General features: G+C 44.1%; 6 protein-coding genes across 6 annotated transcripts; 4 read left to right on the top strand and 2 right to left on the bottom strand.

The window, feature by feature from the left end:
- Positions 1-84: 84 nt before the first annotated feature.
- On the top strand, positions 85-955 carry IL334_004392 (methionine-R-sulfoxide reductase; the record flags this gene model as incomplete). The annotated part of the gene is made up of 6 exons (XM_062936110.1): positions 85-297; positions 363-441; positions 502-547; positions 624-734; positions 801-860; positions 913-955. The coding sequence occupies 6 exons, from the start codon at positions 85-87 to the stop codon at positions 953-955; spliced, it is 552 nt and encodes a 183-aa protein (XP_062792161.1).
- Positions 956-1,563: 608 nt separating this feature from the next.
- IL334_004391 (uncharacterized protein) lies at positions 1,564-3,329 on the top strand (the record flags this gene model as incomplete). The annotated part of the gene is made up of 3 exons (XM_062936109.1): positions 1,564-1,641; positions 1,833-2,156; positions 2,313-3,329. 3 exons carry the CDS (start codon positions 1,564-1,566, stop codon positions 3,327-3,329), a joined length of 1,419 nt encoding a protein of 472 aa, XP_062792160.1.
- A 473-nt stretch (positions 3,330-3,802) lies between these two features.
- Positions 3,803-5,231, bottom strand: IL334_004390 (uncharacterized protein; the record flags this gene model as incomplete). Its single annotated transcript, XM_062936108.1, has 5 exons — positions 3,803-4,241; positions 4,313-4,466; positions 4,536-4,699; positions 4,766-4,911; positions 4,995-5,231. The coding sequence occupies 5 exons, from the start codon at positions 5,229-5,231 to the stop codon at positions 3,803-3,805; spliced, it is 1,140 nt and encodes a 379-aa protein (XP_062792159.1).
- A 2,086-nt stretch (positions 5,232-7,317) lies between these two features.
- On the top strand, positions 7,318-9,914 carry IL334_004389 (uncharacterized protein; the record flags this gene model as incomplete). The annotated part of the gene is made up of 12 exons (XM_062936107.1): positions 7,318-7,478; positions 7,536-7,732; positions 7,795-7,869; positions 7,943-8,131; positions 8,189-8,312; positions 8,374-8,543; positions 8,604-8,716; positions 8,788-8,950; positions 9,007-9,286; positions 9,359-9,468; positions 9,545-9,659; positions 9,722-9,914. 12 exons carry the CDS (start codon positions 7,318-7,320, stop codon positions 9,912-9,914), a joined length of 1,890 nt encoding a protein of 629 aa, XP_062792158.1.
- A 1,541-nt stretch (positions 9,915-11,455) lies between these two features.
- IL334_004388 (uncharacterized protein) lies at positions 11,456-13,997 on the bottom strand (the record flags this gene model as incomplete). The annotated part of the gene is made up of 3 exons (XM_062936106.1): positions 11,456-12,053; positions 12,112-13,594; positions 13,673-13,997. The coding sequence occupies 3 exons, from the start codon at positions 13,995-13,997 to the stop codon at positions 11,456-11,458; spliced, it is 2,406 nt and encodes an 801-aa protein (XP_062792157.1).
- Positions 13,998-16,215: 2,218 nt separating this feature from the next.
- IL334_004387 (uncharacterized protein) lies at positions 16,216-18,465 on the top strand (the record flags this gene model as incomplete). Its single annotated transcript, XM_062936105.1, has 7 exons — positions 16,216-16,555; positions 16,634-16,764; positions 16,846-16,906; positions 16,965-17,073; positions 17,182-17,327; positions 17,411-18,129; positions 18,211-18,465. The coding sequence occupies 7 exons, from the start codon at positions 16,216-16,218 to the stop codon at positions 18,463-18,465; spliced, it is 1,761 nt and encodes a 586-aa protein (XP_062792156.1).
- Positions 18,466-18,698: the final 233 nt, after the last annotated feature.

The following is an 18,698-nucleotide window of genomic DNA, read 5'->3' as shown; positions in this document are numbered from 1 at the left end:
CGACACGGTCTGTGTATGATCCCAACAACAATCAAATCAACTATATTAATATCGTTTCTACTAGTATCATTATCGATTTTATATATGCCTTTCATCTCTTCAAGTATAGTAAGATCGACAATCGCCACTGCTAGAACCAGATTACCCCTTAGTAATACTCGCAGTACAGTTAAATTATCAGGAATAGGTTTACCTTTCGCTCTATTCTCTTCTTCATCTTCAAGTAAAATGCCTTCTGATAATTTCCCGGTCAACAAGAGCGATGATGAATGGCACGCCGTTCTCTCTCCTGAGCAGGTAAGTGTTCACTCGATGAATTCAGCAATAAGAGTTGTGTGAGCTAATATGGATCATCAACACAGTTCAGAGTTTTGAGGCAGAAAGGGACTGAGAGACCTGGTTCATCAGCTCTAGACAAGAAGAACGATGATGGTGTATACCGTGAGTTGATTACTTAGTTATTTGTTTCTATGTGCTAAAACGGGCATACTGTTGTCGTAGACTGTGCGGGATGTGATGCCCCGTTATACACTTCTAAAACCAAATTGTGAGTCCTTTGCTAGCTACGCATCACCCACTCTCATCTTCTCCCTATTCGGATGTTGACCTACTACCTCCATTAGCGCTTCCGGTTGTGGCTGGCCAGCATTTTACGACACTGTTCCAGGAGCTGTCATTCGTCACGAGGATAAATCAATGTTCATGACTCGCACCGAAATCGTTTGTGCTAAATGGTGAGCTTTGTGTAGAACAGGATATTGGAGTTGAAATTTTAGCTAATGAGTGTGATGTGTGACTAGTGGTGGACACTTGGGTCATGTCTTTAAAGGAGAGGGATTCCCTAATCCAGTAGATGAACGGTGAGTCAGCTGTAATGTTAACGCCTTTCGACGAAGCTAACGATGGATTCAGACATTGTGTTAACGGTATCTCGCTTAACTTCAAGAAGGAGTAAGAGTAGCTCTGCATTACTATTTCGAGCAATGTTGTAGAGAGAGTGTGGTAGTAGTCTTATGGGTTGACGGGATTAACGTGTCGGATGTGTATGCGGGTATTAGGAGTATAACAATCAATAGAGTATGGGATATGGCATGTATAGGTTCAGAGCACTTCTCCTCTTACGGGTGACATTCAGTATCAGGGTCAACCATGCTTATTGTGCCACTACCCCAGATCTCCTTACGAAGGTTTGAACACGTGTGGTTGTGTATTGCGGCTCCGGTGGCGGTTGTTTCATGTACAAAGTACTTAATCATCTATCGAGTCGCAATCGTCAAGAAAGTTTTCACACCTCGCACTAGTCTTATTCCCATTCACTTTTTGATCCTCGAACCACCTTACTCTCATCCCTCAATTTACATCCCTTTCCACACATCACATCGTGGCAACAACGTAGGCCAGGACTTCGCGCTTCCATCCGATTCTCTCAAACGCTACTCCCTACTGAGACGTTCGTCCTCCCAAAAGTCTTATCCTGTCACCGTGATCCGAGCACCCTCCAGACGATTTCTTTTGATCGATCCCTCCATACCTCCCAATGCCCCTCCTTCTCACCAAGATTCGATGGATCTTGGGACAAACATCGTTCTCGAAGGTGATGATGCGGTTGTAGGAGCCGTTGGGTGGAGTCTACAAAGTATGGTGAGTGGCAATAATTGTCAATCGTCCTCATGTATACATGTTCGTCGTGTTCGATACAGAACGCTGCGGATGAGCAGAGGCAGAATTCAGAAACACCACCTCTGTTGTCCTTTCGTCTTGATGCTATTGTCACAGTCTCATTTGGTCATTTTAGACGGGGTACGCGATCGCTGATCTACTGAGTATCGTAGATTAACCAAGCAATTTCCCCTCTCAGGGACGAAATTTCGCGTCTCAAGGAAGATCTTGCCACTTTCAGATCCGAATTCAATGAATACAAAGCTTTTGCCTACAGAAGGTACCAGAAGCTTTGTTTGAAATTTGAGAAATGTTCTCAGGCCGAGGCAGAGAAGTTAGAGCCTTTGGTAATTGGAGGATTCATACAATTCGTCACTCGTTTCATCAAGGATGAAACTAAGCAGGCCATCAAACTTCCAAAACGATCGACGTCAACCTCAAAGAAATCTGAAGATAAAAAGGAGGTTAGGGAAGAGATCAACTCAGCCCTGGAAGTTGTGAGTTCAGTCTTTATTCCGCTTCTCCCTGCAAAGCCATTAGTGGACATAGATGCACCTAGAGAGACGACCAAGTCACCCTCGATCGGGGAAGCTCTATGTCTCACAAATGTACGTTATACAGCATGGAACTGACGTCTGATTGCCACTGTCCAGGAGAAGACTCGAATCCTAAACGGTTTCCCCCTTTCGACCGAAGAGTCCAAGCCACGAAAAACTGGTCAACCTGAGCCCAAATTTGCAGGTTACAGCGCCTTGATGCTTGCTTATTATCGTCAGTACCCGGATCTGTTTATTAGGAGGAACATGGAGTTGGCTTTGGCTGTGACGGCCGATGAGAGAAATTCGGTAGCCCACATGTCTAACGATGACCAGTACTTGTTATCCCTGTTACTACGCTGTCAGCGAATCGGGCTGCGAAATTTCGAAGAGCAGGATTTCAGAGCGATTCGTTCCAGTCCTCGAACATGCAGACTACGGATCTTTCTTGCTTTCAAGGGCCTGAACGAAGCTTCAAGATTATGTGAAGCGGTCCGAAGGGATGATATGGACTTCAACGTCCCCAAGGCCCAATTACGTGAACTCGAACTTTATCTGAATAAAGTATCTCTTTCGGGGTTGATCACTTCAGTAAGCTCCGTCGAAGCTGGTCGACGACTCAGTCGATCCAGATCTGTTATATCCTTTTCAGAGTCGCTTTCACCCAACCGTTTGGTAAGATCGCACTCTGTGAACTCTTGGTTCCAAAAACCCAGTCCCGAGTTCGATGCAAAATTCGATGGATTAGATAATATCAGCACCGGTCTCAAATTGGCACAGTTCGATTCGATGGACATGTCAGATGAAGATGTGTTGTCATGGAAGCTGGAGCGAGACCCCTATGATGACGATTTAGAACTTCTGATGACTGGCGAAGAAAGTTTTCCCGTTGACCCTTCCTCGACTTTCAATTTTTCGATCTCAGAAACCGATCAACTAAATCCTTATGCCTCTAACTTCTTGCCGAATCCAGCCTTCCAACCTCAAGTGCCAATGCCCTTATCCCCACCTCACAGCCCTCCCAATTTACAAGGTGAATGCCTTCAAATCTCCCAAACAGAATCATATACTTTGGTCGGACAACCACTCAGTCCTAGTCAAGACAATGACCCCGGTCAGGATGACTTACTCTAATGGTAGAGAAAGTCATAATAGTCACGCGAATTTATCGTGGACCTAATTTGACTATACTCAAGACACCATACATTACAACCCTTTGTTTAATATTTTCTAATTCAACTTTCCCCTGATACATGTAACATGTAAATATTATGACTTTCTTATACGGTCAAGGACGCGTATAACAATAACAGAGAATGGGTTGCATGGCATGTATGATACGAAAACACTTCTTCTCTTATTGGTGGCATTCAATTTGTTGTCATACGCTTTTCTGAGGCACTGTAAGGAGCATAAAGAGCGTCATCAAATCGACCTCAAATGCGATCAACATGGACTTGACAAGACAACATTACGACCGTAACACATGAATATGAACTGCATGACATCTCTAAATTTACTTCGTATCTACTTATGTACAGATCAAACTATTCATATCAATGGGATAAATCCACACTTTGAAAGTCGAAAGTCTAGAAAAGATCAACTTAAACGTAGATCTTTTGTAATCTTTCAATTTCCTTTCTGGAGTCTTCTTCACCGTTGTAGAAGAGATCTAAAGCATCCTTTAATCTGATTCTGGTGATTTCGTCTTCTTCATTGTATTTATCAAGAACACCTTCGGCGAGGTAATCAACATCTGTAGAAGCGATCTTCCAATCTTTAGACATGACTTTAGATAGAGGATCGGCGTGAGAGAGCTCTTGCATTCTAGGTAGGGAAGTTGCAGGTTCAGTCTTTTGCCAGGCTGTCCAATAGGAATCTGGTTTATCTAATAAAGATCGGAATCGAACTTGATGTTCAGCTCCTTTTTTGTATACTGGAAGTCTGGATGTAGAGCATAAATCGGCCATTTGGTCAGATAAGATGGTGTTGGAATCAGCTCCAAGTTCAAGCATTGCCATACATTCTCGTGCCGTGACACATCTAATTGTAAATCACATGGTTAGTGTATGAGCATGTCGTTTGCACAATTAAGAGAAGGAGGGATAACTTACGAGGCAGCCTTGATTAAGGGTTGGGTCTTTCCGGTTTCCTTGGCCAATCGGTCGTAGGTGTCTCGGATATGTCTCATTCTAGCAGACATGGGGTGTTGAGTAGCCACGTCTTCAACATCAGGCCAGATGGAAGGGTCAACGTGGGCGGGGCACTCTAAAAGGATAAGCGAGATGAGGTCAGCATTGATCAGCATGTCTGAGTACTGGAAATATCATTACTCACCGTTGAAGTAAGGGCTGATGGAGTGCATACCAGCTTGAGAACAGGCGATGGCTTGAGGTAAGGAGAAGAGTGAAGTACCGAGAGTTCGGATACCTTCAGCGTTCAAAATCTTGGCGGCTCGTACACCGGCAGAGGTAGATGGACATTTGACCATGAATCGCTCTCTATCATACAATAGAAATCGTAATCAGCCATCCATCATTCCTTGTTGAGGAAGAGAACAGACTTACCTTGGGATTCCTTCATCTTGGAATACTTTGTCATAAGCTCTGACGTGAGCCTCGATGGCATCTTGGTTATAAGCGTTTCTAGGAGATGCTTGAACGAGCACTCTTCCTTGAATGTAAGGTAAGACTCTCTTAGCGAATCGAACGGACTATTTCAAGTGCAGCTTGGATTTAGCATTGCTCCAAATTGCAAGGAGAAGGTTGAGAAGAATGAGATGAGGTATATACTCACGAGGACGGTGTGTACCTTCAACCAATCTTCACCTTTAAGTTCTCTGATAGTCTTTTCGATAAGCTCTTTGTTATCAGGGTTTCGAAGTTGTTCATCAACCAAAAGATGGTTTGAAGTCATATCATGAGCTTTAATAGGAAGGTTTTTGGCGATTTCAGGATTCATAGAATCGGTATCGACATGACATCCTGCAGCTTCAATTTGTTCGAGCAAAGTAGGTTCTGATTTAGAGATCATTTTGAATTGATTTTAGTCTTAAGTTTACTTGTGTTTCTAAGAAGTAGGGGGAAGAAAATTCAAAAATATGCGTGAATGGAAAGAAAAGAAAAAGGTTTGAAGAGAAAGTTCCAAACGATATACCTTTATATATCATTTTATCTCTCACCACCCCAATTGTCAATGATAATCTCGATAGGACCCCATAGACTCCCTAGTAGTATAGGGTTTTTAACACCATAGTCAGCTGTGCGCAAGCTTTGTTATTGGGTATCAATCGTCCATTTACCGATCCAAAGAAACAATCTAATATCTTGACACTCCGAGAATTCAGCGGATAAAGAACAAAACCCAGCTTGCTACTATGTGGAAGGCAAAAGTCGGCCCGAAGCAGTTTTAGCACGAAAGCACGTTGTCTCGTTTTATGAGTAATAACTCACCGTAACACCACGTTCGGACTCACGTCGTACATCCTTGACCTCGGTCAACGTCGACCGGTATATGGAAATGTGTATACGATTATCCGATCCGAACAAGCGGATGAAAAGATGGTTTAGTATCAGATAAAAATGTCCTTCTTTTCTCCATGAATGAAAATCTCGTTCATCCGTTATTTCTGGACTACGTTCATGATTTACTCGCTACCAAGAGGGGGGGACGAGATTAGCGGTTATCGGCTAACGTGAAACCACTTCCTCTATCGTTTTTTGCTACACGTCTTCTCAGCTGCTAGATAATCGTCTTCTGCTCTTGCGCCTGATTTTCCATCAATGGATGCGCTCTCACTAATACCTAAATTACGCCGGGAACGACATTTATGGGACGACGCATATCTCCACTTTTAATCCGAGCAACCTCTATGAGCGAGTGGACTGCATACGCTGTGCCTTTGATAAAACACAGAACAACCCAACTCTTCTCCCAGCTTTCATTGTTCTAGACTTTTTCCACCATTTTTGATAGTTTGAAAGACACGTTATCGAACGTTTTACGGTCACGGGAATCCCCGCGCGCTCATTATTCCTCTTTTGATGGTTCCTTTGAAATCTCCTTGAGCTTAGTTCCGTTAATTCACACAAACTGCATTTCCCCTTTCGAGCACTTTACGATCAACGGTCAAAGCGTTCGTCGATGCGGATCCGCACTGTGGTCCTTCGAGCTGGTCATCACTTTGTTCGTAGCGTGTAAATTTATTGTTGACATGACGTATAGCGTCCGACATAGCCTCATCAAGAGGATAGTACGCTTACTTCGATCACAGACGTAAGCGGCGTCATCTAAAAGGGCTTGTTTTTAACTTTAAGTGTTTGGCATTTACCCCTCTTTCCTGTGTAATCTTCCCCTTTGTTTGGTTCTTGAGTAAGGTAACTCGGCATCCCTTCTTACGGAAAAATGATTAAGCCGAGACCCAAAGCGTTTTTTCGGAATCGATACCCGATAGGAATGAGCTGGTCCTGTGACGTAGGTTGTGTATAAAAGTGCGTGAAAAGGATATTGATCGGGGAAAAACCGGGGCTGAAGGGAGTCTCCAGAGAGACAACCATTGGGGGATCCACCTGGAATAAGCTTAGTTCAGGGAACTCCGCATTTCCTTCGTTTTATTTGACAAACAAGGAGGGGGGAAGGACCGTGATATGCCGTGGTTACATTATTGCCCGATTGCACCACAAATCCCCGAAAGGCCCTGGGAGCAATTCGAACTCTTTTTCACACAATTCCTCTTTTTGTCAATCTCTCACATGACTTCTTCATCGCTCGCTACATAGGAAAAACGGGCAAAACAAGAGGATATCGTCAAAAGCGATGGTTTGGAGATAGAGTGGAAGAGATGTATCATTTCGTGTCTTGATCAGTCCGCAATTTGTCCGTCATTTATGTTTCAATCCTTGTTCCTGTCTTTCGGGTACGTTCGGCTCAGCTTGTCAAAGCGACTCCGTTCTGGACTGCAGACTGAGCGATGAAAACGTATATAGTCATGATGGAATCGAGTTGAAATAGATGTCTTACCCTTCCTTTGTTTTCCTCATCACTCAACATCATCTCTCACTCTCAATCTCACTTGGAGCTATCTAATCAACCTAGTACACCCTATATACTCCCTCTTATCATGTCCGCGTTACCACACTCTGCGGCGAGTGATTCGTCTGTTCATCGTCTAGCGAACGATGGCAAACCGGAGAAGTACAACAACGATGCAGGCCATATCGAGGATATCGAGGCTTCACACCGAGATCACATTGTAGCTCGTAACAGGAATATTAGCGCCAAGTGAGTGTGAATCTACCTGAAACTCATACAGAGCGGATTATTGACCTCGACACTTAGGATTCAAAACCCTCTGCATGGATTGAGCAAAGGGCAACTTCTTGATTTATCGGATCGTTTCTGTACCGAGAAAGGATTTGATGACAAGCGAGATCTCTTCCAAAGAGCAGCATTACTCTCTCAAAAGCCCGATGACTTTGAGAGCATCTCGGAATTGACCGAAGAAGACCGATACTGGCTTAGACGTGAGAAGACAAGTGAGTAACAAGAATTCTATAACACATTGAACTCTTGGCTGATATCTTACGCTGAATTGCAGATAAATGGGATCAAACCCGTGCTTTGTACTTCTTGGTCATTGTCTGCTCAATCGGTTCTGCCATTCAAGGATGGGGTGAGTAATCATTTTTCTCGTAACTCAGACACCAAGGCAAGCTTATGCTGACTTTCTATCTGATGAAATGTAGATAACACTGGTGCAAATGGTGCAAACTTATCTTTCCCTCAAGAATTCGGAATTGCGGATAACACCTGGTTGGTCGGTATGGTCAATGCCGCTCCATCGATCACTGTTGGAACTATCTCTGCTATGCTTACCGATCCTATCAATTACTACATTGGTAGAAGAGGTACCATCTTTGTCACCGGTCTTTTCTGTGAGTATCGCAATCCTCTGAACCAAAACCAACCGCTTACGAGGCATCTTTCGAAAGGTGTTTTCCCCGTTCTTGGTCAAGCATTCACTCGAAATTGGTGGGAATTGTTCATCTGTCGAGTTCTCTTGGGTTTCGGAATGGGTATGAAAATCACCACTATCCCCATCATGACCGCCGAAACGTGAGCCGTTTCTTCCTCTGGATCTCCCTCTGTCGCTAATATGATCATTCATATTGTGTAGTGCTCCTGCTGCTATTCGAGGTGCTCTTGTCATGAGTTTCCAACTTTGGGTCGCCTTTGGTATCTTCTTCGGTTTCTGTTCAAATCTTGTATTCTACCAAGTCGGTAAGAACGCTTGGCGAATTCAACTGGCGGCTGCCTTCGTACCTGCTGTACCTCTTCTCCTTTTGAGTAAGTACTGTGGTAGCCTAATCCTCAACACAACAAGTACTAATCGCACTGTCTCTATAGTCTGGTTTGTACCTGAATCACCTCGATGGCTCATGAAGAAGGATCGATACCCCAAAGCATTCCGAGCTCTTATGCGATTGCGAAAGTCTGAAATACAGAGTGCCAGAGATATGGTGAGTTTGTAACGCAATCTGAAATCGGTCGATAACCTTTTTGCTGATGCGTGCGTTCTTAAATGATATAGTTCTATGCTCACTGTCAACTTGAAGAGGAAAAAGAAGCCTTCAGAGGTACAACCTACTTTTCCAGATTCTCCGATTTGTTCACCAAACCTCGTCTCAGGAGAGCCAATCTCGCTTCTTGGGTCGTCATGATCAGTCAACAGTTATGTGGTATCAACATTATGTGTGAGTACTGAAATCACTCCGAGAGAAACAGTCGCTGATTTTGTCATACGATACAGCATTCTACTCCTCCACTATTTTCGCAGAAGCCGGATACAACGTCAGACAATGTCTTCTCGCCTCTTTCGGTTTCGGTTTAGTCAACACCATCTTCGCCATTCCTGCTATTTACACCATCGACACATTTGGACGACGAAACTTGTTATTGTTCACTTTCCCATGCATGAGTGTATGCTTGTTCTGGGCAGGATCAATGTTCTTCATGGATACAGGAAATGCGGCAAGAGTGCCCATCTTGGCTTTGGCGATCTACCTTTTCACCGCTTTCTACTCTCCTGGGTGAGCTCAATTCATTTATCCTTCACCTGGATCACCTGGCTGATTGTTTCGTGTTTTGCCAACGAAATATAGTATGGGACCAGTGCCTTTCGTCTACGCTGCAGAGTCATACCCTCTTACACATCGAGAGATGGGTATGTCATGGGCTGTACAACAAAATAACTTCTGGGCGGCAGTTTTAGGTAAGTTGTAGACTCTCGAATACAGAGAAGCGGAAGAAAAAGTCGGGAGCTGACATTCTCCATTCCCCTTTAACAGGTCTTACTTTCCCTAGTATGCTTGCTGCCATGCGACCATTTGGTGCATTCTACTTCTATGCTGGTACCAATATCTTGGCATGGATCTTAATCTTCTTCTTTACTCCCGAAACAGCGTAAGTCATATATCATAACGACTGTGTAATTCTTCAATCCACTAACTTGGTTATATTGATAGTCGACGAACTTTGGAAGAATTGGATTATGTCTTTGCTGTACCCGTATCGACATTTGCCAAATATCAATCTGGAACATGGTTGCCTTGGTTCATCAAGCGATACATCTTTTGGCAAAAGAATGCTTACCTCGAGCCTCTTTATAAACTTGAAGGTGTCGCTGGTGAGCGAACTGAAGTAGAGAGATTCCATTGAGTACTTGTGGTAACCCTTGAAAATGTCTGGAAATGGAAGGATTGGGGCGATGTTTTGGAATCTAAGTAGTATGTAAGATCATAAGAAGATATAAGTATGAGAGACAAGGTAACAAAACGAAAAATCAGATAAATTAACACATATCACCATTGCCTGTCGAGTTGCATCAATATATTATTGTTTTTATAGTTTTTTTTGAATATGTAGCTTCTTTATGACCGCCTTTTTATCTTTTGTTGAGTGTGCTCGTCAGATGTATACAACGGATGTTTCACAAACAAATCATTAGTCTCGATGAATACAGAAGACTTTTGCATCGAGAAAGTGACAAAGTATCTTGGACGCACTAGCTTTACTTGCTTTCGCAGCTCGTTTCAGCTATTCTTTGTATATTCTCGCAGTTTTGACTGCAACCAATTATATATACCGATCTTGCCACTCGTACTTCCTCGGTTTTCCGGGTTAGTTTTTGCCTACTCAAGCTCTCCAGATCGATACAATTCCCAATTGGCAAGTTACTGATCTCTACCCAGCAAGCTGTGAGGAATCTCGTGGCGACTTTTGTGGCTCTGAGACTGTTCCCCACTCACGACGTCCCGCGACATAACGATGATTTCGGCTCTTTGTCAGGTCAAGGGCGTGAAGACGCACGTGAAGAAGCTCTTTCTAGGAAGCTGATCATTATCAGGTCTTTTAAACAAAACTGATTTGTAGCAGGAAGAAAGCTCGGAGCAAAGAATTCGTCAAGCGAATGACGAAAGAAGCAAGGTTGAGGATTAACACAAACGCAAAACTGTTGAAAGAATCGGCGATAACTGCTTGAATCTGGTAAGAACGGAAATCGTGCTCAAGTATATGATAAGGTTTGATCCAAGTGAGGAACAATACAGTATACAGAAAGCTGTTTCGATAGATTGGCGATTGCAATCACTGGACGCCCTATTGGGCACCTCGAGGAATATATCCGAAGCCATCTATGAGTCAAAGTTTACCGACATACAAGACGCAGCCTCACACCACGATCCAGATGTTAGCATCTTACATCAGAATAATCGAGGGACTATGACAGTCCACAAGGAGCCAATGGCATTCAGAAGAGAATTCGCTTCACAAGTGCCAAGATATGTAGCCGGTAGTAAACTTGGTTGCGAATTCTCCGACGTTGACGATGAGGAGATCTATCAGTCATCTTCAGAAATTACCTGAAATGAGATCTTCGCGACTGACGGTCCTCCAAGTGCAACATATGAACGATTCACATTGTGATCGGAAACTCAGATTCGATCCATAATCTCAGATCGCAGCGCATTACAATATTGTCAATACCATACTTGTGTGGTGTTCTGAGTGTTACGCCCAACATCCTCCCGAGCGGAATGACCTCGTTTTCATGCAATGTCTTACATAACATACCCCAAAAACTTTGGAAAGCTCAGAACACGAAAATACAATCTGTATTGATTCTAATCTGCATTACAAGCTAAATTATATGATACCTTTCTCCTCCTTATCCGTCTTTATCTCTGAACTGCCGAAACAGTCTATTCTTGATACATATCGCTCTTTCCAATGATACCGTAAGTTGGATTTCCACCACCCAAACCGTCTAAGCTTTCTTGTCCATCCCCCGGTCCTATTATTTTCATCCGTTTCTCTTCAGGCTCAATGCCTGTATCTATTTCTGACCTTCTTTTCCCACCTTTCAATTTGGGTTGTTCCAATTCCGCTAGAGTCGAAGGAATCGCAGCTGTCAATGCAGCCAAGGCAGGGTCGATCGGCATATCAGAGTAGACAGCATTGTGATCAATTATCCCAGAATGCGCTTGTTGCATTCTATGTTCCTCGTTTTCTAGTCCAGGCAAAGAACTCAACGCATCTGCTATAGGTAATTGTCCCATTTCTTCGCCGCTGCCTAACATCCCAGAATGAGGGTCTGCGATATCTCCATCTGCAGGATGCAATGGCATTGTACCCATAGAATCTGAATTGGTTAATCCTGCATCGGTAGCTTCCTTGGCGGCTTTTTCTCTTCGTTCTTTGGTAGCTTTCCCTGCTCCTCTTCGACGAACCGAATTGTCCCATGTGCAAACCTCGTTTCGTTTGGTGCAATTATCGCAGCGTGGTTGAGCTCCATTACACCTAGAACCGGACCTTTAGCACATCTCACTTCTGTGAATTCGAAACAGCTCGTACTTACTTGAGTTTTCTTCGACGGCAGAAATGACAGGCTAAAGTCAATTTCTTGCCTCTTCTGGGAGTTCCATCGTCACCATTCCTACCATCATCGTCCCCATCATTACCTCCTGAACCATTATCACCATCGCCACTGCTCCGACCCGAACCCGAGCCTGATCCAGAAGCTTCACCATTTCCATTTCCATTCCCATTCCCATTCGCCCAGCCATTTCCTCCGCTCTCGCCGGATGAACCTCCAGCACCACCGTCCGCCATCCCATTGGCTAAGTTGGATGGATCCCCACCGTTTGTGGAGGCCATATACATTGCTGAACCAGGGAGTTGGAAGCTCCCATTCATGTTAGTGAACATTCTAGGTCCGTATTCTAGTAAAGGTGAATTCTCATAACCGCTCGAAGAACTCGGAGTCGTAGATAGAGAATGGGACGAGAACGGTAGTGCCAGATGAGAGGTCCCAGGTTCGATCTTGACAGCGGTATAGGGCAATGGGTAATTGCCTTGATTGTATGGTGATGACCCAGGAATAAATCCAGGTGAAGGACAAGGGGCGGGTCCTGAGGCAGAGACAGGTATCGTTGGAGAGGCCTCCATCGAACAGTCCAGGGATCTTGAAGGAAGATAGGCCGATTCTCCGACGAGTGATCTTGTCTCCGAAATATTCCACGCGAATTGAGGGGCAGCTCGAAGCGTTTGAGTTTGTTGAGTTGAAGGAGCCAATGGAGCCGAAGAAGGCATCCAACCATTCATACTGACGTTCCCCCACTGTATTTGCTGGTTGGCACCATGACGAGTAGAATTACTTTGCACGGGGATTGCAATCGTGGATGAGGTTGGTAGAGAATGAGGATAAATCCCATTATTACTCGAATGGAGAGCATTGTTCCATGAATTGCGTTGAGTGTTCACTAAAGAGTCTTGCTGCACTGTAGGAGTCGCAGATGTGATCGGAGAGGAGTAGGGAATAACAGGAGGAGGAGAGATTTTCGCATTCGATTCGTGAGGGAACTCTTGTTTGGGTTGAAAGATCGTCGACCCTGGCATAACGCTTGGCCTGGCTGCATATGCGGGGTACTGGTTGTATGCGTCTTGATAATATGCTTGTGGATGAGAAGCAGCTTGTTGTTGTTGTTGTTGTTGTTGCGGTCGGTCCATTTTTTCTATGGGCGTCTGATCAACTTCCATCTGCTGGAGTCCGGATTGGGAATATTGCCTACTAATGAATTCTCTATGAAATACAGTATTGGTTCCTTGCTCCGCCATACTATTTCGAGACAATATGAGATGTTCATCCCCCTTGAAGACGATGGGAGGCAATGGTGAGACACTTTGAGCGTTTTGTTCTGCCGCGAGTTTTTTATCTAAAAGTTGCTTGAAGCGCGATGTGCGAGACGCGGTATTGGCAGGGATCAACGTTGAAGTAGAAGCAGCCTTAGGAGGTTGATTTGTTACCGGAGTCATGGCAGCGGATTGCCCTCCCAATGGCGCTGAATGATCGGAAAGTTTATATGAGCATGGAGTAACATAGATAATCTTAGGACAAGCCTGAAAGAGATTGAACTCACGTTGATGACGATATTCCGCGACTCCCCTAGGCATTTCCTGATGCATGTTCTTCATCATAGCATGGTTGGGATTGGGTGGTAGCATCGTTAAAGCAGTCATGTCGCCTGAACCTGACCCTACGACGGTATTGTAGGATGTGCTGGTGTAGTACTTGTCGCAGACTTGAGAAGAAGATGTATAAGGCCCGGCTTGTCTCGCTTTGACCAATCTTTCAAAGTATGAGTCTGGGTAATTTCCTTGGTGTCCAGTGATGGAGTTGACCGGTATCTGTTGATCGAAGTTGTAGGCAGGATGGGGTCGAGGTGAATTGTTGGAGTAGGACATCTATCGATTCGATGGATTGATGCAAGAGAGAAAGAAACAAGAAGACGCGGAAAGAGGTGAAGCAAGAGGGGATGATTAGCTTTTTTCCATTGGGCGCACCAAACAAACGGATTCAAAAAATGGCGGGATCAAAACTGATTGGTTGTTGGGAGATAGATGTATTTACGTTACTCACTTTGGTGGCGAAGTTGAGGGAAGAGCCACACCCACGTGTGACCGGATGGGGATTTAATGAGATCTCGTCTTAAGGGTTTCTTCCACCACCAACCACACTAAAAACCAAACAGGCACACAAAACACTCTTTCCACCAAAACTCCCTTTCTGAACACAAAAAGAAGATAGATAGTTCGACTATCTAATTCAATAACTAGCCCTCACAATGATGCAAAGAAAGTAGATCAGACCAGACTGCAGGTCAAGCCAAGGTATTGCAGCGATAGACAGGACGCTGATGTCTGACGCCTGAAGTACGGCGAACTCTTCTGAGCTAGATGAAGCACCTTTCGCTTTGACCTCTTGTTCCTGATATTGTGACGGTCCCGTCTGGTTTCTCATGTGTCTATATCCGTGATCACCGACTTGTCTGAGAATTGGGTTGAAGCCGTTTGGGCGAGATTAATATTGAGTATCGAATTATGATGGTGATGATGGATGATTCTAAATATCACAACACGATGCAAAATTGAAATGGTAAGTAAAAGGATTGTTATGAATAGATGTTTGGTAAAATCCTGAATTTCGTTTCTTCTATTCTTACTTTATGCATCCCTTGTCTACATAAACTATTTGGTCTTCCCGGGGAAGCTGTGCAGACGGATTTTGCATTTTTTTTCCTTTTCGTGACCTTCCTTGTGGTTTAAGAATGAGAATCAAACACTCTTTTCCTTTTAGACTCTATTTTTAAAATTGAGAAATGACAAAAGGTATGACACGATCATTCACCGGCTTCCAACAAAACCGTTATTTGTTTTATAAACGTTCCTGAGACATGCCTTTCTACCGGGTAATGCGAAGTTGAAAAGGATGAGATCTGTAAGGGATATTCTTCGGATGCATTACATGTGGTGGTGAATAAGCCTTGATAGTAGTAGTGGCTTTCAAATACGAACTTCTACAAGAAGGTGAAGACGTAAGAGGTGAGAAAGGCTTATTATGTCTTCCGTTAACATCGGAGGTTTTTCTCAAGTGAAACGATCGGGTGAATTCAAGCGGTTGTAAACGGTAAACAGCGATCAGTCTTCGCCCCCTGTATCGGTGTGACTCTCTTTTTCAGGAAGCATGGAGTTAAAGGCAAATGAAGAGAGGAAGGCGAGGATTTAATCGTTCAGGCAGCAACGATCGTATAATTAGCTTGTTACAATTAGATACCGCTCACGATATGATGCTTATTCCCCAATGTTCTCGGTATACCAAGCTTACTTGTACTTGCTTAGCAAGCTTGCGTCAAGACCGTCTTCTTAGAAGAATGCGCTGTATCATTTTTGAAGACAGTAACAGAGGTTTGGTATGTACACGATGATACCGCATCTTAGTGTATCGGCAATGACTTGTTCCGTCATCTTCATGTGAATCCCTCCAAACCTGATCCACACATGTACAGCCGCACGTTAGGGAACTGTTGTCTGTCCCTCTTCATATGGTAAACTCTCAGCTGAAGGCTGTATCGGCCCCCGAATGATGGGGGAATGGTCCAAGGGGAAAATCTAAACGTCGAGGGTTTGTTGAATCTTGCAAAAGAGATCTGAAATCACGTCATACGCTAGACCAGCTGAATTCAAGGGTAAAAAGCCTTCGCCGTCCCTTATGTACATATGAACGCGATACTTGGCAACCGTATCGTTCTTCTCAGACGAGACGAAAATATATAAATTGTCGTCAACAACGACAGCCTATGAACGAGAGCAGATTTTGTTCTGGCTTTTCGATTCAAATGGCTCTTGAAACGAGAAAATGTGTTCGTTGGCTGGGCGATCTCTTCATCAGTCCAAATTGCCAGGCGGAAAAGAAGGAGTGTTTCAGGAATATTCCCCATCTTCCCCTTCCACACGGACCGTTGATTGTGTTCATTGCTACCTAACAGTACACGGAGCGGATGTGATGAGATATTGATGTGACCGCTATGTTGAATGGACACGATGACTTTATCTCATATGCATGCCTTCAATCATCATCAATAATAGCTAATATTTACTCATTTGACAAGCCGGATGAAAAGAGATGTTGACTTTCAAATCGCTTTCACCGTCACGAACCTCCTTGCCAATCCTCCAACCATCGGGAGCGATGTCTGCCCCTACTTCACCTTACCCATTTTCAGGTGGTGTATCACTTTCCTCAGACTCAATCAGCTATTTCCCGCCCAACCCAACTGCGAGAGGTCAAGGAAAGAAAACATCAAAAGAAGAGGCTTTGAGAAATGTGAAAGCTCTCGAAGAAGTCTTATCAGCATGGAACGAATATCGTCTTGCCACATCAGCATTGGGTAGATCAGGTAGGAAACTGGCTGGAGCATTGAAAGATTTTGCTGCTAAAGGAGGTGATAAAGCTGATATACCATGTGAGTAAAATATACATACCGCCAACTAACCGTACGTTAATCTGGGAGAATGAGTGTTGATATCAAGGAAATCATCAGCTCAGACGATACGTCCAACAGCAGCCTTGATAGATACTATTGCAGATCTGACTTTGAAGCTATCAAGGAGAATAGACAAAGAATATGATGAGATCAATTCGGAGTCATCAAAGTATTTCACTTTATTAGCTGTAAGTCACCCTCTCACAATCGTTTTAGAAAAAGAGCGCTTTGGAAATTCGCATTGACGCAATTGCCATGATCTCCATTAGAAAGAGAGTAGGACGCACGATGCATACATGAGTGCGGTAGGAAAGAGACACGATAAAGCTGGTGGGTTCCTGACATTTATACTGAGCGAGGTTCGCATAAACTTAGAGATGATCCCTAGATAAAGCTTATAGAAAAGCTACAAATTCCCTTTCCGATACTTCAAATGCGCACGCTGGTCTACTTGCTTTGAAAGAGACTTTGAGTGAAGATATCAATCGTGCCAACGAGTAAGTACATCGACCATGATCTGATAACCAGCAGGTCATACACCATTTACGGGACAGGAGATGTACCTTCCAAAGAGAGGACAAAATACTGAACTCGGCTTTTCGTAGAGACCATCACTCCCTCATAGGCTCAAAACAATCCCTACTCCTATTCAAAATAGCATCTTCATCAGGTATCTTGGCTCAAGACATATTATCTTATTTCTCAGACGGGTTAAGAAAAGCAGCCGGTGTATATCCTGATATACAATATTGTATGTTTGGTATACCATCTAAGCGGTAGTAATGTGAACCTTCTTTGGGGTGAAAGCTAACATCGATGAGGTATGAAATATAGTTCGTATACTCGCAGAAGGGAAATGGCAATCGTCTCTTCTACCTTCATTAGAGGACGAAATGGCCGAAAACAAAATAAGAGAGAATATTAGAGGAATGGAAGCTAGAGTAGCTTTGGGCGAAGTAGAGATCATCGGCAAAGATATTTGGGATGGTATAAACTTGCCTGTTCAGAGCGACTCTGCAGTAACGGTGGTCGGTAGTGATGACATCGACATGGTTCCAGTCGCAAAAGGAGACCCGAAGGCAAAAGCTCAAGAAGCATACTGTACCAATTTCCCTCAATTGACTACTAGGAACGGCGTCAGTGGTCACAGAGTTATCTCTTCTGGAAAAGAAACAAAAGATGGATATTCGACTAAGCTTCAATTGTCTTCACCCAAAGGATCAGCTCATGACGACCGTGAGATCGCAACAAAGGGATTGGCATCTCCTCCTATTCCCTATCATTCTAGACCTTCTCCTCCGGCGGATCCTTCTGCTGCCCACCGAATCCATACCACCGATAGCACTGCCTCTACAACATCAGGACATACCCCTGATGCGAACGGAACACGTCCGGCACCGTCGCAGCTTTTGTCTCCCTTCTCTATCCGGAGCGAACACGTACGGGGCACACGGTTTGACGAGATGGCACCTCGAATTCAGAGACCCCTGAGTAACCATAATGGGGCATCACCGGGTGCGCAAGAGGTCAAAGAATTGTCAATGCCGGTAGATGTGAGTGGTCCGTGGTGATTCTCTTCGACAATTCTTGCTGAGTAGCTTCTGTAGCGGTGCACTGCATTACTGATCTCACAGCCTAACCAACATATCGGAGCAGGTCCGATACCGATTCAGAGTCATGACAGGAGAAGACCAGTATCCAGCTTTTTGTATAGTACGCAGTGTGATCGAATTTACCCTGGTCCTGTAGACTCTCGAAACGATGGGCGGCCTGGTGAACTTTCAAACAATTCAGAAGATGTCTCTTTATTGGCAAGACAACGGCATCAGAGACACTCAGATTTCATTGAAGGCTGTCAACTTTGTCGAATTGATCACGAAAAACTGTGAGTTCTCCTTTCCAATTCGCCTTTTTTTTAGCTTAGAGAGAAGCTGAATCTCTTTTATTGATGGAATAGATCCCAGAAAGATCATCGAATCATCATCCAGCCCCCAAGAAACGCAAGACGAGTGACTATGCCCCCCACTTACAGCTCCTATGAAGACCTTTCGTATTGCCAAGGAGATCTTCAGGACAGGGGGGATCATCCTAATCGAAGCTCAAATAATTACACCAAAGACCC

Source organism: Kwoniella shivajii, chromosome 5 (genome assembly GCF_035658355.1).
Source record: "Kwoniella shivajii chromosome 5, complete sequence".
Lineage (NCBI taxonomy): Eukaryota > Fungi > Basidiomycota > Tremellomycetes > Tremellales > Cryptococcaceae > Kwoniella > Kwoniella shivajii.
Note: the sequence above shows the minus strand (reverse complement) of the source record. Positions and strands in the feature narration are given on the sequence as shown.